Below are 26650 nucleotides of genomic sequence, written 5' to 3'. Positions count from 1 at the left end.
TCTCTAACTGGCACAAGTTGCATAAATCTTCACTGCTGTTTCAGAGTGATGCAGTGGATGAATTATATCTATTGTCATATTAACTGTGATACCCCTGTATTGCTAGTGTAAATCAATGAGACCATGCTTCATGATTGGCAGCCTTTCAAATTATTGTTATTGTTTCTTTAATACTAATCAATATACAAATTCTACCTTTATTTTAAGTCGGGGGTAGGGTTGGTTTTAATAAAAATGACAAAAAGTGTGTATAGACCAGTAAAGGCTGCCAATGTTGTCAGTGACGGTTTCATTGATATCAAAATGCTACAGTGTGTATAGTAGCTTTAACAAAAACAGCCCAGTCCACTGTAAGATACCGAAGAGAGATTAAAATGGTTGCCAGTTGTTACAGAGAATTCATATCAATCATGATGCTGGTTACGCTACACTTGTCATGAGTGATCACTGCTTTGTGGATTTTTGATCATCATCAGGCTGGGAGACTTAGTTTATGCAGGCTGATTGGCCGTCTGGGCTCAGTGCCTCTCTATGATTGGCTGTTTATCGTGATGCTTCCTCAGCCTGGATCCTGAATGAGGGGAGACAAGACGTGGTAAGTTATCAGTTTATCTTCTTAAATCAAAGTGCAGTCCAATAAACGTTGATGGTAAAACAGCCAAAGCAAAGGGCTTACTTTTAAATTTCTAAGGCTGGATTAAGAATTTTGCTATGAAGAAAATCAAATAATCAAATTCCATTTTGGGTTTTGTGACTATAAACCAAGCATCTTGCATCTTGCCTTGTACACCCCCATTATGATTTCCATTATTCTGGCTGTCAGATTTAAATTAGGCAGAGCTATTCTATTCTGGAAATGTCACCAAACTCTGTATACTAATAATAATTAAAGATATTGGCTTTCCAACAGTAACCAGTGCAAAACAACTAACAGGAAAATGATTGAGATGTCAATCAACTTTAAATAAATCAAGAACAAAAAAGATATAGTAGAGCAACAAAGAAATCCAGCCATATTCCTGTGTTTACTTCAGTGCCAGGTTCTTTGGTAATGTTGTCTTTTTTTCCCCAATGTTTTATCTTTCATTTTTCTCCTTTCTTACTGTGCTTCAGGGTGCTTTGGTATCCGGGAGTTTGGAAGGTTTGGCTGGTTGCAGGACCTTCACCCTCTGCTGTGATGGCCTGGACTGCCAGCTTGTACAAACTGTCAGGGTGCAGGCCTGACACCACCAGAACATTACCATCCTGAAAGACAGGAGAAAAGACAAGCGCAGTGAGGAGAGGAGGAGGGAGCAGAAGACAGAGTTTAAAATGCTCAAGGTTTGTGAGATTGTAAGGAAGCTGTAGACTAAACAGGCCAGTGACCCAGTTGCATTATTTTTCTTTTTGGTTTTCCTGACATTTGCAATTTGCTATTTTTTATATGATTGTAATGTGTCATTTTGACATCAAATATATTCTCTTCTTTTTAATACCAGATTTTTCCCTGGTTATCTGTAGCAGTAGAGTATTTTAAATTTTTATAGTAAAATATTTGTAATGTATTTCCAATTACCTTTTTTATTTTTTTCTTGCATAATAGTTCTTGCTATTAAAAAACAGTTGATTATGTTAAAGTGAAAATCAAATGCCACCCTGACACTTCAGGGCCCCAAGCAGGATTTTAGAAAAACTGAGATTATGAGTCCAGCTCCTCCCAGTACACCCCCCTCACTCCTCAGAAAAAACACCAAAAGTAAAGTCTCCAAAAAACTATTTAATTAATATATATTATATTTTTATTGAACACACAGGATAAACTCAAGATTTATATGCCTCAACAGTTTATACTGGTACTGACCGGGGATAGGATCTGGGACTGGGAGATGAGGCTGTGAGGCAGCTTGTTGTTGTTGTGTCGGTTAGTGGGGATGACCTCCGCCCAGGTCACCTGGTAACCAGTCAGCCACTGGTGGGGTGGTGCCTTGGACAAATCCCAGCTAAAGATAGCTGTCACATTGCCTCCCCGAACCTCAAAGGACGCTGTCAGGTTAGTTGCCTTCACCAGGACCTTCTGAGGGGACACTTCTGAAAAAAGCAGAGCCAGGGGGCTAAATGAAGACAGGTGCTTGGATGGTGAGCAAGTTCTTACAACATATTCATGATCGACACGAACAAGCTCACAGAAGGTCTGAGGCATGAGCAAACTGCCAAGAAGTCCCACAAGGAGTGTGAAAAAGATGAACTAGAACATGCTGATAGTTTCTCAACCAGTTTTGAAAATTTTGCACCTTCCAAAATTCTATTCAATTTCAACATCATTCAACTTTGTATTCTTTTTTACTTTTGTTGTTTTCTCTAATTACAAATGTAAAGTTACCCTGTTCATTTTGGCACAATTTAAATACCTGTGTTTCTTTAGCAAACTACAATCAGATATTATAAACATTATAAAACATTTTTACATTTTCTTTCTTTGAGTAATTTTTGAAGAGTCTCATAAAAGAAAAGTTCAACATTTTGGAAAATACATGTTTGTTGTCTCACTGAGAGTTAGATGAAGAGATTAATGCCATATCTGTATGTTAAATTCGAAGCTACCGCCAGCAGCCAGATAACTGAGCTTACCACAAAGACTGAAAACAGGGGGATACATCACGGACAAATCACAATTTTACAGGGGCTTGGATGCCAGATTAATTTTTTGGTCAGAACCAGTCAATGGCCACCCAGCAAGACTTAGCTGCTGGAGGGCATTGGCGTCACATTTGGAAAGAGCCAGGCTTGCTATTTCCTCATTTCCAATCTTTGTGTTAAACTGAGTTAGCCTGCATTCATCTTCTCATCTAACTCTCAGCAAGAAAAATAAGTGTATTTCCCAAACTGTCAAACTTTTTTTTAACAGCCGCTGGAAATCTTTCAGCAATTTTTTATGCTGACCTCCGGTAGTTTCATTTCTCATTTCTCTGCTGCAGTGATGTACAGGTGCACACCAGGACACCATGACATCATTGCTGGGCTTAAGCTTTTAATCAGAGAGGGCAGTAAAATTCTGCTTTGCAACCTGGTGTTAAGTTTCTCCGTAAATGTAGTTGACTGTTGTCCAGCAAATTTTCATATTGCATAGTTCATGTTGTAAATACTGGCAACCAACTGCTGAATGAGAAAAACATGTTATACAGCTTTGTTACCAGTCGTGTCTTGTAGTGTGGTCTGTTTGTTCTGGTTTAAGTTAATTTTAATACACACATTCCTAACACCATAATTTTGTCATTTTAATAATAAAGGCCATTGTAAGTAGTAATTTTTTTATTCCCTCCTATGTTTTATATAGGTGATGTAGCCTGCTGTAAGACCATACAACACTTTATTACTCATATTCTGTGTTTTCACCTACACCAAAGTAATCCTGTAAGTAATTAAGTAAGTAGAGTTTTTTTTCCACTTGGATACTCTTAATTGCAGGCTGAACTGTATGATATGATACAGATTTAAACCACCTTGGTGAAGTTGGGCTGTTAGAACACTAAAATATGTTTAATATTGTGGCGATTAGCCACAATATTAAAAGGAAATACCGGTGATCGGTGTATAAAATTAAGAGAACAAAACTGAATTTGCAAGGGTTATACAAAATTTGTCCATTTGCCTCGTACTGACAACAGCAGCTCTTCAGAATGCCTTGGAAAACTCTAGATAGTGTCCCGGTGTGAAAAAGTCCAAAAATAAAAAAAATAATCCATCACTTTTGCTCCAAGAGTAAAATCACCACATTATGAATTTTCAAAACTGGAGGTTCCAGTTGTCTCACCTGTTTCTCCAGGACAGTGGATGGATTTTGGACTCTTGGCCTGGATGGTGGCACAGGAAGGAGTGAAGAAGATGGCGCTTTCTGCCAGAGGACGACTCTTCTTGCTGACTGGCTGCAGAAGGACTTTATACTTACAGCCAAAGAGCAAGCCCTGCAGGCTGACAAAGCTCTCCTAGATCAGACAAAGACAGAAAACGATCATGGTTGATTGGACGGTATATTCCCAAAATGCCAGACCCCAGATTACTCTCAGTCACTTTCACAGTAAACATGGCAACAGTGAACATGTTTGCTCATCAACAATGTATACACTCTCCTTTGCCAATCAATAACAATAACCATGTACAAATGTGATTTTTTTTCTGTCCATAAAGCCTGGTATTTGTCTTGCAACTAGATTCTACATGGCCACTGGCATCATACTGTATGCTCATCATTTACTTCACATTCATGTTCACAGTGACAATGTTTTTTTTAGGTTACCTGTGTGCTGGTCTTCTCTATGGGTCTGGTCTGGTTGTGTCCACAATACTCTGGTCCCCACTGGATTCTGTAGAATTCAACTGAAGGATCTACACAAACAACAAGAGCTTAGAACACTATCCTGTAACAGCAGGTCTACAACAATGAATGGATGCATATTTCCCCATATTCCCAATATAACATATTTCCCCCAAAATTGACATTAATACAGGTCAAGAATGTATATATATGTCTGATGCTGAATGTGCTTCTTCTCTCTTTTTCAACCTCATGAACTTAAGTACCAATCCAGGATCCATTAAAAAAAACAAAAACAAAAAAAAACATTGTATTGTGAATTACATTGTGAATTTTCGGCAAATGTGCCTAAAATGACAAAAGATATTTAGAATATTTTATCTAAAGATGAAAAAACAGGACTAAGAGTCTACAGCCATGCTAGTGGCTCTGTGAGGCTGTACTTAGGCACAGCAGCCAACAAATGTCAAATTCATGTTGGCACTAAAGGAAAAGTCAGGTGATGACCAAAGTCAATGGACTTCATCCTCTGTGCGCCACAAATGTCTATACAAAATTTAATTACAGTCCATAAACATGAATAAACATGATACAGCTTCAATGAAATATTGTAACAAGCAGATACAGAATCTACTGTACATACAGTATGGCCGAGGTTTCTTTAAATTAATTAAATTGAGGAAAAGTTATAAATCCATCAATGTAAATCGATTTTGTATACATTAGATAATTTTTGATTTAAGATTTAACACAGCTTTAATAATTCCTTTGGTGTTTTAAACTTGAATAAAAAAATTGACATTAAGAAGTGAAATAAGCAAATGTGCAGCCAAGCTGGATCTCTCTAGCATGTTACTTTATAATGTAACAACAGAACAACAGACTCTGTCTAAGCAGCACAGTTCATGCTCATACATGCAGGAGGTTTACAGATAATGTACATCTCACTGTGTCATCCTTAAACAAAGCTCCGTATTGTTTGTAGAACTGACAGGTGGGTGCTTTACAATGTGTGTCAGAGGAATACACATTGTTTGCCTCATTTACGTTGATGGCAGACACTCACTTCAGTTCATGTAAAGTCTATACTGTGTATCAGGGATGGGGGTCTTTTCACTTCCAATTCTTGGTGTCAGGATTCAATTCAGGACCGATTCTCGACTCAATACTTTACCTCAAGACAAAGTGAAATGAATAATAGAAGTTGTAATCCTGTGTTATCGTTCACCTCTACTATACATACTGCATATACGGTACATACCAGTGCTGCTCTGCCAATAAACATGAACCCGGAGCTTTCTGTCCTGGTAGAATGGTGTCCCCACATCCAGAATGTCCCCTCTAGGGCGTCTTGGAGCAGACCCGCTGGCTTCAAAACAGACAAAATATAATTAAACCCTAATGAGTAGGAACAGGCCTGTTGGAGAAACACATAATTATATGCTACAGTGTAGTCAGCTAATATAGAGTAGTAAATAGCCGATTTTTTGCAATTAATAGATAAGGTAAAAAACAAAAATGGACCCAGTAAAGTTTAATAAACATAGATATTCAAAATTAGATAATTTAGTAAAAATACCAGAAAGAAAAAGGAGCTCATAGACAGCTGAAATCCTGATGTCACTTCCTGTCCATGCTCTGTAGCGGTAGCTCAATGCTTCTTAAGTAAGTTTTTGCTATCACTACATAGCCAACGTTAACATTAAAAGCTGTTTACTTACCAGTCTAGAAAAAACACAGACAAACAGTAATACCAGCCACCAATAACTTTTTCAATGTATATATTGGCAGGTGATTATGGTATTAAGATTAAGAAGACTAGAAAAAATCCAAACCTATCCTTTCAAATTATAAAGGGTTCTTGGAACTTGTGTGCCTTGGAACCTTGTCTATTGTGAGCTACTGTGTCTTGTGTGCAAAGTTTGACCTTAAGTTAGTGGAACTAAAAAATCATTGATATTTATGCTTTACTATGTGTTATCTTATGTTATTTTGTGGGCATTTTCCTTCAAGTTCAAGTTTTGTAAACATTGTTGGTTGATTGAGGTGAGCACTGTAAATTCCATCATTTCAAGGATGAATAAATGAAACATCAACGGTTCCTCCTCTGGTGAGCATGAATGTGCCAATAAATTAAAAGGCAATTGCACATTCAATTTTGATTTTTTTTGTGTCGAAATTTTTTTTCTAATGGAGATTGTAGAGGAAAGGTCAGGGGTTCATCAAAAACTATTAGATTAATTAATCATCTTCTGGGGGTCATGAAGATCTACACAAACCTTCATGGCAAACTGGCCAGCAGCTGTTTAGATAGCTTTCTCCGGATTAAAACGTCGAAAAACATGCATACTTTTCTTTTAACAGACTGACAAAAGGCATCTATGCATTGTTAAACTGTTACATCTTGAGCACTCCTGTACAACAGATTATTCTTTCTCTCAGTTTCTACTCGGCAAGCAGAGAAGTGGGTACTAACAAATCACCTCCACCATTTCATAACGATGCATTCACTCAAACATTAATTTCTGTGGTTGTTAAGCATATTTTTTCTTTTTCATACTATCAGCCTGTCATTTTGAAAGGAACACCGTGACATTTAGAATTAAAGTTAAAAGATTTTTCTGCTCCATCATGCTGATAAGGTGTTAAGTGTGAAATGTTAAGGTTGTGTCTGGGTGCAGTGAAGCTCTGAAATACATAGGATCAAACATTTAAAGTGGGAAGCGAAAAACTTTTAGATATTTAAACCCTAAAGGTGTTTTTTTAAATATCACCATAAAAGTGTAAGAAAACATTCAAAGATCATACAAATAGATTCTCAAAACCAGGAGGAAACATTTAGTGAAGGTCTGCAACTTCAACATGCTGTTTTGAAGAAACTTTGTACTAAGTTTTATAGCTGACAAGAAGACATTTTCTTGTCTTGCGCATTATGACAAGGTTATCAAGCTGAAAACCGAAATAATAAGGTTCCTTTTTGACTATTTAGAAAGACATACTGCGCTGCGTGGTGAAGTGGAGGACGGATCGGGGTCCTTTGAGTTGAGTTTGTCCCCAGTAGGACACAGCCTGGACCTCCACACTGTAGCTCCTGTTAGACCGCATGCTGTCCAGCTCCACCTGGCTCTGCACAAACACACACAAATGGTGACACGCAAACACACAAAGGAAAGCACATTGAAATTTTCTTTGTTTGCCTCTTGCATTCAATTTTTCTTGTAGCTTTTCCACAAGCCCTGAAAATAGCTGCCTATCAAAAACTGTCCTAGAGTGGATAAATTATTTAATTAACCTTATTCACATGCAGATGTTTTGAACAAAGCATTACTGTAGCTGTAAATTCAGCATTACTTCAATGTATAAGACCTTAAACAGACTTACTGTTGTATTAGTTGTCAAATTTGCTAGAATGTTTGACAAACAGCACCATCATATTTCCTGCTTCAATTTTACATATGAGTCCCCTGCGTATCTTCATAATCTAATTGATATTATCTATTGATAACAAAAAAGAGTTGTTTCATTTTTTAAATGTTACCCTTTTATTTCTATCATTTTTAGTATATTAGAGTACACTAAGTACTATAGCAACCATGAGCCTCAGTCATTGCTATATTGCAAATACTCCATGCTTCTCATTTGCAGTGAGGATTTAGACAGGAGATTTTAATGCCCATCTCAAGTGTGACACTGAGTGTTTTATTTGGTTGTTATTATTATTACATTTGACTTGCCAGAAGAAATTACACTGAAAATTTTGAAGAAAATACTTTTACTTGCACACCTTGAGTAATTACAGAATAGAATTTAAGCAGGAGGGGATTTAGCCTAGTCTAGTGTAGCCTAGTCTAGAGGACCTGCCACACACATGCTGTTAGAAGACAGTCAGAAAACAGTAACCTCAGGACCTTTTTAGAGCACTGTAATATCTGTCAATCCTCACCCCTCTGACTGTCTTCCTCCTCTTGGTTAGGGATGAAGCAAAGGACTGTCCGACTGCAGTCCAACTCCAGCTGACCTTGTAGTGGTGGACGGGAACGTCCAGGTCAGCAGGCATGGTCCACTGGAGCCTGGCCGACACTGCCCTGCCGGTGCCAAAGCTCATATTGGCCACTCTTAGTTCTCTGGGAGCTGGAGGACTGGGGGGGTCTGAGGGCGAGGGGATGTTGTTAATATTTGTCACAGAGTTTTATTACATACTGTTGCTGAGATTAATGGTGTAAGACAACAAATTTGTACTGCTGCAAAGTGTTTTAAGTGGGACCTATTTTATTTTCCCTATATTTGCTTCATTTGGGGTTTCCAGAAAATATATAATCTCCTAGCATTGTTAAGGGTAGGATATGTTGCTATATCCCTCCCATATACCACCTTCTACTTTAAAACTTGATGATCAATGCAGGGTTATCTCCCTACTAAATTGCATTGAGGATGTAAAATCCTGAATGGCAAAAGGTTTCCTTCAGCTAAATCAGAATAAAACTGAGGCCCTAATCTTTGGCCCTGCAGACAATTCCACAACCACAATCAATGCCCTCGGGCCTCTTTCATTGAAATCTTTGATTTGCTATCTTTGATTCTGGTTTAAAATTTGATAAACGAATGAACTCAGTTCTCAGCAGTGGCGTATACCATCTTAGATCGCTTGTAAATTTAAATCATTCCTATTCCTCCTCCAGACCCCTCAGATCTGCTGAAAAAAATCATTGCTCTCCGTTCCAAGCATCCAGTTAAAATCTAAAGGTGATCAAGCATTTTCAGCTGTTGGCCCTAAACTGTGGAATAGTTTGCCACTAACAATTAGAGCTTCCCACTCCACTGATATCTGTTAAACCTGTCTAGAGACCCATCTCTTTTCTTTAGCCTCTTAATTGTCATCATGAAGACATGCCTGACCACACTCTGGCTTTTATTTGTTTGTATTTGATTTGTTGTTTGTGCAGTGCTGTTTGTGTTATGTTTCTATCACGATATTCAATGTTTTTTATTTATTCACTTGTACCCTCCTTTTTATGTCTGTGTTCATATTTGATAATTCCTATGTTTTTGTTTGATTGTAATGATCAATCAAAGAATCCCATCATTTAATCTCTCTGTAAATCATTTTGGTCAGACTTTGTTGTTTTTAAATGTGCTCTATAAATTGATTACTTGAACCAGTGTTTAAGATATTAGTTAGCTAAAATTGATATATCATCATGACATATTGCTACCCATTTCCTCTAACACCCCGCTCTGTCTGTTTGTTCCCATTACCCGCTGTTGTGGAGCTGCACCTGCTTACATTTTTTTACTCACAAAAGGAAGAAAAATATAATCCAGCCTCGGACTGGTAGTCCTGTTCATGATAAAATCACCATCAAGCTGCTTTTTTGAAATCAACAGCTGCTTTTTTTACCTAAACTGTGCTGTTGATCTTTTTTCGATTTGCTTATTGTGAAAATCTTGGTCAACTGAAATCGTACCAGTATTTGCAGAACCTCTTTATGAAAGTAACACCAACAATTGTCCGACCAATTAGAATTGGGTCGGATGAGAGCATATCAACCAACCAATCGACCAGTCGACTAGGAGACTACGGCCCTAGTCCTTTAAAGACACTTGTTTTCATAATTATGGTGACACAAGGACAAACAAACTCAGACCTCTGCTGGAGTGGATGTGCCTGCTGGGCGTGGTGAAACCTCTGGTCCCATGGGTGTTGACAGCTGCCACTCTGAACTGGTACCAGCGTCCAGGCCGGATGTCAGACAGCCTCACTCCCTGCTCTGTGGTCTACGATGGTTCAGGTGGAGTTGGATTAAAGAAAACATATAGCAAGACAAGACATGAACCCACTGACATTCAGAAAAAAGCAGAGTGCATCCAAATGTTTTGTAGCTTTCAAGGACATTTCTTTGATTCTTGGTCTTCTACAGAAAAGAAAGTTGGTTTTCAAACTCAACACAGTTCATAGCTGAGTTTCAAAACATCAGCAGAAAAGTGGCACAGACTTTGACATTTGGGTGCGATAAAATCAGGAGCTTGTGTGACAAAAGCTAACCTAGTTAAAAATCAACCATATAAACATTTCTGACTTACATAATAATCTAACAGTGTGGCTCTAAAGTGTGTAGAGCCACAGACTGCAAGAACATACAGTGTTCCCCAGATAGTGACATTCAGATGGGGAATGTTGCTGTAAGACTACGTCCATGTCTAAATCAGAGAACCCAAAATTATATTCAGTCCGTTTTTCCGATCCATGTGTAACATCTTAACTACAGGAAAATGGTTAAATCTCTTCTTTTTCCTTCCCTCCTCTTCCTTCAGTCTGCAAACAAAACTCAACATACAGTCTGCTTCATTTGCTAAATCTCAGCTGGTTAAGCCTCCGTTCAGTCTCCTCCTGCTCTCTGTGATCACTTATATTGTTTCATAATACAGATAAGTTCATGATTTGGTTGTTCTCATTTACATATTTTACAGTTTCTGTTGTCATGACAACTGAAGTATAAATTAGTGATTCGAATAATAGTCATAAATACTACCTGTTAACCAGGTGAACAGTAACTTTTTTACTGCTGCACTTTGGTCAGATAAGTATTTTAAAATTGAAAATCTCTGTGTAGATAATTAGATATTAAAAAGTAAGCCTTTACACTCTGAAAACACTTTTTTTTCACAAAAATCAACTTTCTGGTGGGAAAATGCTGATTTAGTATGAATGGGAGGTCAAAATGAGGAGAAAAAATGTTGTGTTTCAAATGTAGCTGGCTGAACATGACACAGCCTATCTGAGTGTTGGTGCTGACCATGTGCATTCCTTTATGGCCAAGTTTCCAAAATCTTGTGGAATCCAGGCCACGAAGAACGGAGGCTGTTTTGAGAACAAAGAGAGGACTTACCCAGTATTAGTATGGTGTTCCTAATAAAGTGCTCGTGAATGTACTCTAAAGCAGCAGCCTCAGACACTGCAGAATAAAGGGGTAATGGGTTCAGCTTGCCATTTGGCAGCAGTGTCAGCATAACCGTGTCTTCCATCAAGCCACCTGGGTTTTTTATGTTTGGAAAACACATGTTCTAAAGCTCAAAAGGTATTCCAGTGATGTGCATGAGGCTGGTGGGACAGGTCTCAGGTCTAGAGAGTACATTAAGGACATGAATATGTCCCCAGATTTTTTCACATCTGATATAATGCCATACATCGGGTGCAGTGAACTAACCTGTGCAACCACCTGCCAGGAGGTGGCGGTGTCCTCACTGGGCTGGATGCCAAAGTTCCACCTCCTCTGCAGGATGTAGACCACAGGCTCAGCTGAGATGTTGAAGCGGGAAGACCAACGCACCTCCAACTGACCAGAGGAGAGTTCTGCAAAGCCCAACTCTTTCCTCGGCTTCAGTGGAGCACCTGGGACATAAACATTATCCTGTTACCAAACAACAAACCATACATAATGGTGCTTGTTCGGAATTCAGTTATCATCTAAAGAACACAAAGAAAGGGTTTGAAACACAAATATGTGTATGACTGTAATTCATGGGTGGAAAGGTCTACAGAAACCAGGATACATTTGATGTTTTATAAAATATGTTTATCAACCTGGTGAGTCAGCAAGCTGATCTATTTGTTGAATTTTTCTGATTAGAGTTAGTCTTTTCCTATATCCCTCGCATATAGCACCGTCTACTGTAATTCTGCACATATTAGCTATGTCCCAACAGAGAGGACATCAAGCTCTCAGTCAGCTTAATCAGTGTCCCCTTGGGTTGCGGGGATTTACAGCTTTACACAGTGCCACAGTGTGAAAAGGCAAAAGAACCTTACCCACACTTTTCCCCTCCCATCATCAGTGAGGCCAAAACATACTGCTACAAGCTCACAGGATCTGTTTTTCCTCAGCTCTCTTTGATCCATCTTCTGACAATGGAGGCCTAAGTAGGGCAAGCTCCACCTGACTCAGACTCAAAGCAGCACCGCCATGCACTGGTTGTTAGCAAGAGATTTTCCACCTGGAATTACCTAATTTATCTGAGTAAAGGCCCAAGAGACGCTGGGATGACATCTTATTTAGGTTGACAAGAAGTTAATGACAGTTAAAGTATGTTACAGTAAGTTACACTTAATAATATTAATGATAACAAAAATAATAATAAAACAGCACTTTTGTGACAATAAATGCAACTATATAATTAAATTACATTTAATTAATTGACAGGTTAGTCTGTGCAGTGCAATTTTGGCGCACATTTTGGCATGAAATAGTGTTTGAATTTAAACCTGCTAATACCATCTATATTGCAAATGCAAAGGCAAGGCAAATTTTTTGTCTTTAGTTAGGCAGAGGCACACACACAGACCTGCCAAAATCACAGCACCTTTCATTCATATTGAGTTTTGCCTCTTTCGGTTTGCTACACGTTTTTTTTCAACCACTGCAGACTTTTTTTGAACTGAATAAGGAGGAGTGTTACCAGTAATATCACCCACGTGTCACTGTAATGCCGTGACCCGCAGTCAATAGATCATAAATACTGATGTTGCCCACAACGTCCTGTAGAAAATCGGTTCTTTTCTCTGCAGTTGGTTAAACACGTGTAGTTATCACACAGGAAGGGGTGTTTCAGCTACAGTCTCTGATTCAACAGAAGGGCTTTGTGTAATTTATGCATAGATGGCACAGTCAGTTAAGCAGTTACTCACAGATTCCGAGTTTAACGGTGAAATTATTTAAAAATAAAGCAGCTGTCCTCAGGATGAGTCCTGATCTCCACTAAATCTGTCTCAACATTTTCATTATAAGCAAAAGTCTAAATAATGGTTCTTCTGGAGATTCAAAATATTTTTTTCTTTAACATAATGAGGATTATTACCATGAGTTTCCTTTTTGCCTATTGCAATCTTGTCTAGTGCTGGCCCAAAGTGAACTAATCTTATTTGCTGGTATTTTTGCGAGTTCAATAAGAATCGTATGTACTGACTCCAGGAAACAGCCATATTCGCCTTCTCACACCAATAAAAATTAAAGCATTACAATCAGTTTTAACAGTGTTACAAACTCACTGGAGTACTTGAGCAAGTATGCTGGCCATGGCCATGTGTGTTTGTGCCCAATGATGTTGATTGTGATTCACTTTGTGCAATAAGGCCCTGACTGTGCAAAACACAAACATCCATGCGCTTAAATTCACAATGCTGTTGAATGCATCCTTTAAAATTTCTATTTTATTAATTGGGAAAAGGTGCTACATTTCGAACCAAGACTGGCTTTTTTGTCAGGCACGTGTCCGTTCTTTTCCTAGCCTTAACCAAGTAGTTTTTTTGCCTAAACCTAACAAACCCTTCACCAGAAGAGACAGGGTCCCGCAGCTACTGTACTGAAGGATCAAGTCACATCACCTCTGTCCTGAGATCTTGTCATTGGCTACCTATTATTGTGCAACTAAAATAGAATTCTTCACTTAAGTTCACCCCCTCTAGATCAATGACATGCTAAATATACATGTTTCTGTTTGACCAATTCTTCTGGCTCTACTTACCCTTGTAGAGGTCTTTGGGAGACTGGCAGGTGTGGCCACAACCATTGGAGCAGCATTTCTTCCAAGCCGAGCATTCCCGGTCATGATCACAGCTCTCTACGCAGGCAGCCGCAAAACCATTGGCTCTCTCTGGAGGTGGACAGCTACCCTGCTTTGCTGCCAACACTGAATGAAGGAACTCACAGCTGGTCACACACTCCCAGTGCTTCTTGGGAAACACCCGCTAGGTGGGTTGGAGGGAGACAGGTTAGCATCATAGGCTGGTTAACTTATTTTACATTATTGTAACTGTTGGGCCTTTAACTGTTTCTAATGTTAATGTGGACTATTTTTGCTTCCAGCTTCTTTCATTCATTTATTTAATGAGAGAGGTTCTACAGAAGGCTGGAAGGCTACGTGAGGATGTTTTTGTTTGTTTGTTTGCTTGTTTTTACTGTGATCGCAAATTAATCATTTCGCATTTTTGAAAAGACCATTTTCATGATAACTGGATACAAATGCGCAAGATACTGATGTGGTTATCAAATGTTAGTTGCAGACATAAGGCAATCTCTCTTTGCTTAGATTATGCCTGTAATTCAATTTGTCTTTGCCAAAAGTCTAGTCACATCCACTCATTATCCATAAATCTGAACTATTAACGGTACACAACTGAAAGTGTTATTGTTGATGCAGAGCACCCGGCTTCCTTGTATGCCCAATGGCTTGCTCGACCCTGGATCCATTAATGTTGAGGTGTTTGCATTGGACCCCCATCACCAGCAGTCTTCTGTTTCAGCTCTACGTTGCAAAAACAACCTCAAGCTTAACAGATTTTATGTGAAATCAATAGTTCCACATAATGACCCCTGACTGTTTTGGAGCCCATAAAAACCTCTGACCCTAGGGCACAGAAAACATACAGTGTGACTGTGTGTTGCATTGTACCTCACATAGCTCTCTGCAATTGCTTTTCCTTATCATTTCCCAGGAATCTTTGCAAGGCTCCAGGCACTGTGGAAGTGAAAGCAACAAGTGTAAGAGTTAGATAGAGTAGAGTAAGATATGAATAAGAACATTTGGAGTCGAATCAATCTCTCTATGTTGATTAAGAGCTTGTCTTACCAGGAAATGCTGAACTGAGTCGAAAGAGTATCTAAGAATTTCATCCAGTTTAACATCTCTATTCCAGGTAACAATAACACCCCAGGCATGCTAATGGGAATCAAACTTAGTTTTATTATTAAAGCCTGAAGCAGGGACCGGAATTTTATCAAAGCAGGTCTGACAAAAGATAAGCTTTGCCTGTCAGATTATGATCTGTCGTCTTGCTGTCAGATGAAAGTTTGCTTTTGTGAAATATCAGGATTTCAAAAGAACAAGTTGTATTGCCAGCAGTCCATACAAATGTGTACCTGGCTTTTAATGTGGAGTTATGGAACTACTTCAAACAACAGCAAAAACCAAAATAAGTGAATCACACTAACAGACAAAGATAGAAGCTGTAGAAACTTGCAGTGACCAGTCACCAACAACATCAGTCAGTCAACACAAAGGGTTACTAGGCCTGCCATAGTAATTGTGCTACAGTGTCTGATCAAATGTGCTTTATGGTCAATTGAATTACTCAGTGGCTTCCTTCTTTATTTTATTGCTTCACATGAATCGAGCTGGTGTGTATGTGGCTTGTACGTAAGTTCAATCCGGGAAATCCTCAAAATTCCTAGAAATATTGCCAAGGACATGCCTTTGTTGTCTTCTATCTAAGAATGTAACATAATAACACTTCCTGAACAAAACAATGCTAGTGAACATATTCCAGGTTGTGATAACGTATTAGTTGTAGTGCTAGTATTTAATCATATTTTGTTGGAAATGAGGCTGAATAAAGCAATTCAACAAACAGTCTGGCATTTTGCTCTCTTGTCAATAAGAGAATGTAAATGTTATCTGAGGTAGCAGATGTTACAGTATGTAAGCACACACTAAAAAGTAAGGGAAAGCTAACGAATGCTGTCCTGCAAGTCACCAATTAACAGCATTACCCTCTATAAGCAGAGACAGCCCAGGGGAGTAAGTGTACACTGATTGTAATTTCATGCTATAGTGAGAAACAGTGGGGAGGAGAGCAATGTACAGCACCATCACAAGGACGTGGTAAGTTGTCTGAAAGTTAGAGAAGTACTGTAAATTCTGAAAAAACTTGTGTTTCCTGAGGTCTGCAGAGACTATATTTTAGGAGTGTGGATACTCATATTTATTGTCTTATAGAAAAGAGAATTGGAACTTTCTCTCAACATGAGGGTCAACTATGATCTTTGCTTCAGTACCCTCAGTGCGCATATTGTGATAACTTTATTCAGACTTTTTTAGTTTGATGCAGTGAGGGCATATCACATGATGTATTAATTTTCAAAAATGGGAATAGAAAACAGAACACAATTACAAAGATGAAACAAGATTATAGAAAATGAAGAATCACAATGTGCTGTGGAACAAACTGAAAAACTGCTGAAAGAGTTGTTTGACAAGCTTGGCACCATTTTGGGCAAATGACTGGCTTGTATCAGCCCCAGCGGTCTCCTTGATTGTCCATCCACTTGTATCAAGTCAAGCAAATGTGAAAGAAAATCAATAACAGTATCAGCACTCTTTCTGTTGTCCCACAACTGCTTAAATAACTGCCTTCATCATCATCATCAATCACTCGAGTAAAATGGTCCTCCTGGGAGGTCCTAATTTAGGTCTTCAAATGACTGAAGAGGCCAATTCCGGAACAACAATCTCTCTTGCAGTGTGGGCACTGATGTGAGGTGCTGGAAGTGAAATGTGGGACAGCATTTTGGTGGGGACTCTCTCCTTTCTTTGCTGCTGTTTGACTCTGGCATTATGTCAGGGATCGCCTTCATGGAATGTGGCTCCTTCCTGTAAAATGTTTCTCCATGTGGTTCTGTTGTGAGCAAGATCTTCCCCGTAAGGGTTGTTAATGTGGAATTTTTCAGGTTGATCCTGATTTTGTCCTCAAATACTTTTTGTGATCTCCAGCTGCTCATTAGCCAGCAGTTAGTTCTGCTACTCTATGCAGACAACGTGTTTCTGCTTCATCAGACCTTCAGCACACACTGAGACAGTTTGCAGCTGAGTGTGAAGTGGGTGGCATGACAGTTAGCACCTCCAAGTCTGAAGCCATGCTTCTCTGTCAGAAAATGGTGGATTGCTCCCTTCTGGTAGGGAGCAAGTTCCTGTCTCAAGTTAAGGAGTTTCAGTGTCTTGGGGTCTTGTTCTCAAGTGAAGGTAAAATGGAGCGTGAGCTTGACAGGTGGATTGGTGCAATGTCAGTGGTAATACAGGTACTGTAGTCGACCGTTGGGGTGAAAAGGGAGCTGAGCTGGAAGACAACGCTTTTGATTTACCAGTTGATCTACGTTCCAATCCTCACCTATGGTGAGCTTTGGGTTATGACCAAAAGAATGAGATCACGAATAAAAGTGGCCGAAATGAGTTTCCTACAAAGGATGGCTGGGCTCACCCATATAGATAGGGTTAGAGTAGAGCCGACGATAGAGACTATTCATAAATTGGTAGGAAAATGGCTGTCCTTTAAATACAGCTGATGTTACGCATTTAACACACAAACTACAGAAGATCCTACTGAGTTGGCCTCAGGCGACTCACTGCTACCAACCTTGCAAGTGTAAAAGCTCTGCTCCTCCAGTACCCCTCCTTTCACAAACAACAACCCCACCCCCATTCCATCATTTGTGCTAACTGAAATCAGTCTAGCATTAAAATATTCATATGGAAAATCCCACATTTATGTTAAATAGTCACAGATCTATATCACAAGACTCCATTAACTCTGTAAGCCTGCACCATTATTTTTACATTAATTTATACAATAAAAATTAATTGGGCTAATAGAAAGAAACATTTTCTTTAAAAGCACACTGGGATTATCATTTAATTAAAATCATGATCCAGTCACTCTCAACCACCTCTGATATAATGAATATAACAAAGCATATAAGCATATGCCCCAAAGCAAATGATGTATTTTTATATATTACATTTCTTCCAGACCTCCCAGGCAGCTATTGTTTTTCATTCATTCTGCTAAAGCATGAAAATCAACCAACAACATTTGAACTTGGTTGAATTATGACAATGTGTATCATCCCTACTTTTGTAGTTATAGTTACATTTTAATTATACTATGGTTATGTGGCAAACCAATATGCACTTCAAACTACATCACCACACAGCAGCGATGGAAATTTGACAACAATAAAAAAAGAACAATGTTTACTATGAAGGATTATCTAACTCTCAGTTCTACATGCAAGTTCTATTTCTAATGTGATCATCATTATTGTCCTGGGTATTAGTGTTTTACTGTCACATGGGCTAAAATGCTGCTTCAGAGCCTTTTCTAGTGTCTACATTTCTTTAGACCAGTGATGTGTACCACTACAAGGTAAGAGTGGAAAGGGGAAAAAGTTGCTGCCAAATGGACACAGTGCACAAAGAGTATAGCTCTTCCTGCTATGCAATGAAGAATGTCTCGAAGCATGTCTGATAGCCCTGTGCCAGCCCTGCCATCTCCCATCTCCCCTCCCTGGTCTCCACAGGATAACTTGTCCAATAATCCAAGCTGACATTCCCACTCTCGTGCCATTCCTATTGTACTTCAGCGTCAGTTAGTTTTCCGCCCCATTTCAAGCTTAAATCAAGCATTCCATTCCACAAATAACGCTGACTGAAGCGACCTTTGTGATATGATTGAAAGAGATTTGAGAAAGCACCCATTTGTAGCAAGAAAACAGAGACAACGGAGATATTTTTGTCTTGACCGAAGAATTTAGTAACAAATTGGAATTGGTTTGGGATCTTTTAGGTCACTGGACATGACTTGTGTTTATTTGGCTGCAGTGTGAAGCTGTGTGAGTGTGTGTGTGTGTGTGTGTGTGTGTGTGTGTGTGTGTGTGTGTGTGTGTTTTGGCAGTGGTTGTACACCACTCCTCCATGACCAACCAGAGATAATGGAGCGAACAACTTCTCTGCTGACCATGCAAAATGTTGTTCTTTTGGTGCTCGACGCTGTTTGATTCGCTGCCCAGACAAACCCCTCGGAGAGGAAACAGGCCCCATGTTTGTCTCTGGCTTCCTTTTTCAACAACTTGCATTGTCTTTGAAAGTGTTCCAGACCTTTAAACATCCACAGACAAGACCTTGGCTTTTTCCAAGGAACGAACTGCGAGCAAATTATTTCACAAGTACTCGTACACATTTGAAAATGTGAGTTTGAGGCGATGAGGAAAGAAAGAAAAGGATGCCTGGCTCTCAGTCAAACATCACAACAAGGCTGTAGGGAGTATTGAAGTCCACTAATGACTGCCAAGTGCTACTGAAAAAAGGTCGTTACACCACACTCCATGCCAATTGTCTGGGTTGCAAGTTAAGACACCAGTGTCAATGCATACACATGATGTCCCTCCGTGGCTCTGCTACAGTAGTACCATCTTAAGCTCTTGTTTAAGAGCTGAATTGAAATGGACCGTGGGAGTGTGTTGTTAATCAACACTGGCACTTACAAATGGCTGTCTGCCTGAAGGAGATAGTGACAGAAGAATTAACAGGCACTCATTACCACCATGGTCCGTGAGGACGACAAGGTGCCAAATGGTCACGAGCCAAAGTGATGGGCTGTCTCACAGCAACAAGCTTCAACAAGCTTCTCATCAGGCCTCTCTGATCTGAAGAGCTGGACAGGGATGTATCAATACTGGGGTTGCCACATTAGTAAGTTTCAAGTCTGAAATAAGGCATCAGGAATATTTTCAAAACTAAATCCAAAGTGCCCAAAATTAAAGATTTTACTTTTTTTTCCATTTTATCATCTGGAAGATATGTGATCCCTTTCTGTATCCCTATCTGTATCTAATCTATATTCATTTATATGACTGATCTTTATCTAATGAGAAATTGACATTTATTTTTACAAAATTGACTTTACCTTATACCTTATTCCATATATACTATTTGTCTAAAAATTGTGTACCACCTACACCCAACCAGGGAGTTTATGTTTTAAATTAATGTCAGCACAACTATGACTAAAACCCTAAATCTTAACCTTAGGAACAGGCCATTGCTGTCCCCCAGAATCTCTTTATAGATTCTACTAGTGGGGACACCAAAGTCATATTTTTTAGAATTCTACACATAGCTTTAAAGATGCATTAACGGCAAGAAAATCTTTAACTTCTAAAATATGACATATTTTCAAGCAGCAAACGTAAACGACGTTTTTGCCAACTGATCATCTAGTTACTACGACTATGGGTGTATTATGAGAACTGGGTACTCGGGGCGCCCATTCATCCGAATGAAAATTGCTCACCCAGCACATATACTCAAAACGTTTTCCTATATCCTGGTTTGCTTCCATGTTGTGGGATCTACTGTGTGTCAGCTTTGGCTAATACACATTACATTGGGATAATATCACAGACATAAAAATATATTTTCTAAGCTCTGGGATAGTTTTACAAATATAAAACTTGAATGGATAATAAATCCACAGTACAGTTTTAAAAACGTATCTTTTATAATTGTGGTTTAGGGAGATAAATGCTTTCTGGGCTTCAAGGAATTCTTTTGTTGCAGCACCACGGTTGGTTACTGGGAGAAACTGGTAGAAAAGTGCAGTGCAGTTTTATATGATGGGAAAGATTGGCTGGTCTCTCCAAATCACATGTGGTTGAACAAATTTATATACAGTATATGCCCCATATCAAGTGCAGCATGAGTCATCAAAAATATTACAGGAAAAAAAGGAATAATGACATATGAATTCTCAAAACTGCTATTCATCTTATTTGATGGAGGGACATAGGATTAACAATTGGAAATTATATATTTTTTATATTTCAATGTGTCTTTGATACAGTAAATTCCCCAATTTTGTTATAGCACTTCCAAAAACTAAAAATTGTATCAAATCCAATCAAAATTTTCCTCCCAGTTACAACTTTACTGTGAACTGTTGAGGTTCAAACCCTCAACACACATTATCAGAGTATTAGACATATTTTGTAGCTGCGTGTTCCAACACTTCAAGGTTATCATAATAAGTGAAACATGCAAACCCAGTATGCCCTGTATTTATGTATGCACCAGTTAATAAAATGGAACTATAAAGATAAATGTGAATAATTTTATGCGCATTTCCCAAATATTTGGTATTCTTAGTAATTACTGTAGTTTAAGATAATCTTTGCTGTCATGTAAATGTTTCCAATTTAGCATCACTGACGCTATTGCTGCTTTAACCCTAACCCTTCTTTATCTGTCACAACAGATACCATACACAAAAACTTAAAGTTGACACTGCACCTAAAACAAAATCTTTGTTAGCCTTAAAGGGGTAGGTTTTCCCATTTAAGCATGCAGATAGTAGTGATTTAGGTGAATGGACCTTTTATACAAGCCAAGCTTGGCAGTGAAAACACATCAAACATTATAAAATTAGTTTGTGCTTACATAGTATCCAGCCAATCATGACAATCCAAACCAGAATGATCAGCTGTAATGTCGACTAATGAACCACTCAAAACACAAAACAAACAACGCATCTGAACAAAGCTAACCATAAAGTTAACCCCTGACGTAGTCAGGCTACAACTTCCACAAATAAAAATTGGCCTTTGATCAAGAAGCTGCAAACAAGATGAAAAAGCTTTGAGTTCAGTGGCAATACCTCAGAGAGCACTTGTCATCACAGAGCAGCTCTGACAGCTTTTATCACATCTACATTTAAGCTCTGCTGCACATTGATGTAAACTTGAGTGCAAGAAGGACCACATTGCTCTGGAGTAAATTGCCCACAGTGATATCCTTTAGAGGAGTGAACTGATTTCACATTAAACCGTAAGAGCCTCTCATTTCACAATTAATCATGATTAAACAGAACTGTCATTTGGAGGTCCCTTTAAACTCAAAGCCACTTAAAGCAAGATAAGCTGTTCTGGAGAAAGACTGAAACAAATAAACCCAGTCCTTCAGTCTTCCTTCAGAAGCTCCGCCCCCCAAATTCATGGAGGCACATTGCCAAGGCATCGATACAATGGCGGAATCCAGAGCGTCATATACGTCATGGAAGTGGATACTCTTTCTCTTAGCTGAAGCTTAACAAACCTTAAAGCATCATCAAACGACATGCACACAAACACGGCATCCAAAACACAACAGAGTAAAAAATAGTGAGAGTCAGTTGTCTAGATGTTTTTTACAAAACTACAGTGACAGAAGAGAGGACCGTAGGTTTGTAGCTAAGGAAGGCAAAAATGTCAGTTTGAATATGCTATTGTACCTATACCTGTTGTGTTTGGCAAGTAGCAGTGAAATGAGAGACAAGGAATGGATCAGGACTTTTATCTCAGCAGTTCTTCTGCTGTAGTGCTGCTACAGTGGCTCAAGTGGACAAGAAACTAGACTAAACCTGTCATGCTATTGTTAAATCCATCTGCCACCATGGACTACCAAGAAAGTGATTTATATATTATCTGATAACCACGGCATGTGCCTCCGCAGATGAGTGTGGGGATTTTCCCTGATCGAAAAGTTTAAAGGAGAGCTTTTGTCCTACTCCATGTATTTATCAGTTCCCTATAAAAAAACACATATGATCCTGCAGTAGATATCTCCCTTTAATATTGCAGTATTAGATGGTTGTTCTGTTTCTCCCTATTTGTCACTTTTTACAGGCAGAAACAGTTGCAGTTTTTAATCCTAGTAGTCAGTCATTTTTTTGTGGCCTCTTGCAACAAGTTGCAGTAAAGCGCAATGCTGTCAGTCATCAGAATTTAATTTCAACAATAAGTCTATGTTTTTTTTCCTTGGTCAGGACCAAGTGAACCGAGCCACAGTCGAGAAAGTGACTAAAGACCCAACCCAATTAAACCCAACTGCTGCAAAGCCTGAGACTCATAGCTATACTTTTTCATTATTTCGTCCTTTACTTACTGTTAGCTCAACAGGCTAGAGCAACGATTTTCACTCTGTGTCCTGTGCTTTGTGTATCTGCTTAAAAAACGTGGCGGATGCAGATGATTGGCGGAGTCAGAAAAAGAAAGACATTTATTTCAAATCTTTCTAATTTGAAATAATAAGTTCTCTAATAATAAAATAAATAGTATTTTTTTCATTTAGGAGAGAAAAAAAAATCCGAGCCTGACAAATAACAGCAGAACGTAGCAGAACTCTACCAACATAAAATAAACATAAAATTATAACATAAAAGCCGGTATTTAGTGGCCAAGTCTCAAAACATTGATTATTACAAACAAATAGACACTGCTAATAAAGGCCAGATTACATTTAAAAATTTGCCTGTCTGGCCTACTCCAGCAACTCAATTTAATAAAATGTACATTTCCACATCACTAATTCAACCAGTACAACAAACAGAGTCATATCATGATAATCCCTTAAATTAATGGAGATAAAAATTTAAAAAATAAAATTTTCTGGGGGTGTTAAGTGACTCTTTAAAGGAGCAAGTACAGGCCTGTGCAACACCCTCATTTTCTATTCTACCAAGCAGTGCCTTTTGTGTCAATAGGTTTACAACTCAAGGCTGACTCCCACGATATGAAGTAGATCAGGTAAATCAGGGTCTTTTCCCCTTTGAAAAAAAATATAATGTGACATTACATTCATTTATCAGACAAATTTGTCCAAAATGACTTATAGTAAATGAATTCAATTTCCGATGAAAGAAGAGCCAGATGTTATCAAAAACTGGATACACATTCCCCCTAAACTAAGAGCATGTTCACTGCTACAGTAAATTATGCAAATATGACAATGACCTTTAAATGTCATATTGTATTTTAATTAATCAGATCTCCTCTCTAATAGATTTATTTTAGTCTATTGAAGTAATAAAGGGGTGAAACTGCACAATTTAGTTAAAAAACAGTATCCTTGAAATTATAAACTGCCTGCCTTTATCTTTGTATTTATTATTTGCTGCATATGTGGGATTTTTTTTTTAAAAGGGTAACTGCATATGTATATGCATGTAATCATGCTTGTTAATGTAAAGGGCTTTTGGCAAATATTAGTATACACTGAGTTAAATAATGGTTATCACTCAGATCCTCACATCAGTCCCTCACATTAAATGTGCTAACTTACAATAAACTTAACTCTGATCTTTTTTTTGACTATCTAAGCATAGTAACCAGGGGTTTGATGTGAATTTTCCTTCATCTGCCCCAGTGAATTTGTTATACGATAAAACTAGAAGCTAGTAAAGCTAAAAAAACAAAGAAAAACATTAAGAAGATCAATACAGGTAAAAGCCTTTAACCCATATTAAGTTTTCTTATTAGATCTGTCTTGGTCACAAAGGAGGGGATGCAGATGTTAAAATCTCAGAGAAGGATGCTTAAGATGTAAGGCTGCAACACAATATCATCATATAATACAAAATTATATTTATATATTCACTGTATATGTGTGATCCTCCACTGAAACACCAATCAAAAGAACATGTACTGATAAAAACACTGCATCATAGGATGAAGCAGCTCCTGGTATCATGAACTAATTCACGCAGCCATGAAAACGTTTCCTCCCTGTGATCGTTCATTAAAGGGCCCAGATATCTCAATTTACGAGATCTTAATAATGCAGCTGGAGAGACATCTAATGCGCTAACGTGTCATCACAATTACCCATCACTAAGTTCGCACGGTTTCCAAAGTGAGAGGCTGCTAAGGCATATTAATATCTCCACTGCTCAACAAGAAGACAATATTCCTTGTGGGGGCTGGTAAATATCTAAAAACACCAGGACTAAGTAGTTGGACAGTGGATGTGAAATAAAATTATCTGAGCATAATGTCATGAAAGTTATCAAGGGAAGTTTTACGATATAAACATGAGAGGAGCTTGCCAAGCAAGTATCCCATCTATTATTGTCTGCATCTTGCTGAATGTTGGTGTATTAGCTGGGCTACTGTAGGGTTGGTAGGAAGTCTGAGTAAAGGTTGTCCGAGAGTAAATGGCCAAGGGGGTAATAACCACTACAGTACACCAGCATGCATCAATAGATACAGGTTTACACATTCACACACATACAAAGCCCACTCTCACTGGTGAGCATGTGGGATGATTTTTTTGTGCAGCAAAAGGCACAAGTACACACACATATCTTACAAAGGTACACCTGCCTTCAAACATGCATCCAGGCAGGTATGTGCACGCACACACACAATGTGCACACACATCAAGGTAGAGTGATTTATAATGCTGGAAAACACCAGCTGTTACACACAACTATCTGATCAGCTTAATGAAACACTTATAAAACCTACAGACTGCGCTACAGGCATGTAAAAGTGTTTATACAGTGCAGTGTATGGCAGTACAAAGTGAGTGCAAGGGCACCCTGGGGTGCCTTAGGATGCAGCAACATTTATTTTCCATTTTTATTGAACATTATTGTTCCACAATATAACAACAAAATGATATTTACATGAACTAAATTTTTATTGTAAGGTCAAACATGGTGAAAAAGAAAAAATAAGCAATGAACATCAAAATCACCAGATTAAAAACCCTATTAAAGGTGTAGTTATGAAGAAGCTAAAACTGATGATGACAGCTCATGGTTGCTGGTTGTCATAGTAATGCAGCATCCTTTCCAACATGACTTTTCCAGGTGCACAGCAGTAAGAAATTGTGACTGTCAGAGCAAGCAATGGAAAGATTTTTAACTAAAGAAATGCATTCGCATATCGGCTCAAAAAACAGTCTGAGACGACTGAACCTGAGCAAACCAAAGTCGGATGTTTTGTTGACCCATCATCCACTCTGACCTCCTGCCTCTGTGGACTTTCTGGCTCTTTCACACCATCATGCTACTTCCTCCTTTGCTCCCAATGGACAAGAGTCATAATTACTACGGCCGCTACAGCCCACTGTCACTTGAACCTACTCAATTGTTTTGGGCACTTGCTGAAATGAATGATACTGTAATTTTTCTTGTTGCTTCAAGTCTCTGAATATTTCGAGCAACTAAGAGAAGTAACTGAACGACAGAATCAATGCATAATGTTCTGTGTGTGAGATGTGTGATGACAGAAATGTCTGAGAGAAGGGGCGCAGCAGTTTAAAAAAAAAATGGCTGGGAACCTACCTTTGTACACTGTTTATGATTCTGACACCAGCCCAAGGATCCATTATTCTAAAGAGGAGAATAAAAAGAGAGGGAGACAAAGAGAGAAGCACAAAAAAATACATTGATCTAACTGAATTAAGTGCAGAGGAATACATTTGAATTCCCTAATTATAGGTTACTGTGTTTTCACAGTTCAGAGGCAGGCAGTATAATTACAGTTTTGCTAAGAGAACATGACAGAGCTACAGAGTTCACACTTCGTATAGCCCAACTCTTATTTTTCTGTTTAAAGACAAATTACTGTTTTTCCTCTCCAGTCTGTAGGACTTGCTGTCCTTCATGGCTCCCCGCTGTGAGCCTCAGGTCAATTGCTGAAATATAATGAGTGCTAGGATCACTAGTCAAGTCACGTGAGACAGTGGTACAATAGATTTATTTTTACAGCATGACTAAACTGGTGTCTAATCAGTACTCCTATGTTTTGATCTCTTGGATTTTTAAAGTGTTAAATAAACACAGACCAGCGTATTACTAACCTAAACAGCATGAAAATATTAAGAACAATGCCATCTGTCACATCCGTTTGTGTTAAATACCTCAAGGGATAGTTACAGCAGACTCTATATGATCTATATGCACACCCTCATTTCTATCTTAAACATTTTTATTTT

The 26650-nt window shown here is 38.5% G+C and overlaps 1 protein-coding gene across 1 annotated transcript in view; it reads right to left on the bottom strand.

Annotated features, from left to right (window-relative positions):
• Window positions 1-518: 518 nt before the first annotated feature.
• Window positions 519-26650, bottom strand: part of anos1a (anosmin 1a) — a 36908-nt gene continuing 10776 nt past the window's right edge. Inside the window, exons 3-15 of the mRNA XM_040142641.1 lie at window positions 25998-26045; window positions 14738-14803; window positions 13811-14033; window positions 11497-11681; window positions 9937-10066; window positions 8235-8440; window positions 7291-7417; window positions 5553-5660; window positions 4274-4362; window positions 3770-3962; window positions 1841-2064; window positions 1104-1245; window positions 519-571 (exon numbers count right to left, since the gene is read on the bottom strand). Of these exons, the coding sequence (XP_039998575.1) occupies window positions 519-571; window positions 1104-1245; window positions 1841-2064; window positions 3770-3962; window positions 4274-4362; window positions 5553-5660; window positions 7291-7417; window positions 8235-8440; window positions 9937-10066; window positions 11497-11681; window positions 13811-14033; window positions 14738-14803; window positions 25998-26045 (1794 nt within the window). The remainder of the gene's footprint in view (window positions 572-1103; window positions 1246-1840; window positions 2065-3769; window positions 3963-4273; window positions 4363-5552; window positions 5661-7290; window positions 7418-8234; window positions 8441-9936; window positions 10067-11496; window positions 11682-13810; window positions 14034-14737; window positions 14804-25997; window positions 26046-26650) is intronic.

The sequence above is a fragment of the Xiphias gladius genome, chromosome 13 (assembly GCF_016859285.1).
Source record: "Xiphias gladius isolate SHS-SW01 ecotype Sanya breed wild chromosome 13, ASM1685928v1, whole genome shotgun sequence".
NCBI classification, from domain to species: domain Eukaryota; kingdom Metazoa; phylum Chordata; class Actinopteri; order Istiophoriformes; family Xiphiidae; genus Xiphias; species Xiphias gladius.
Note: the sequence above shows the minus strand (reverse complement) of the source record. Positions and strands in the feature narration are given on the sequence as shown.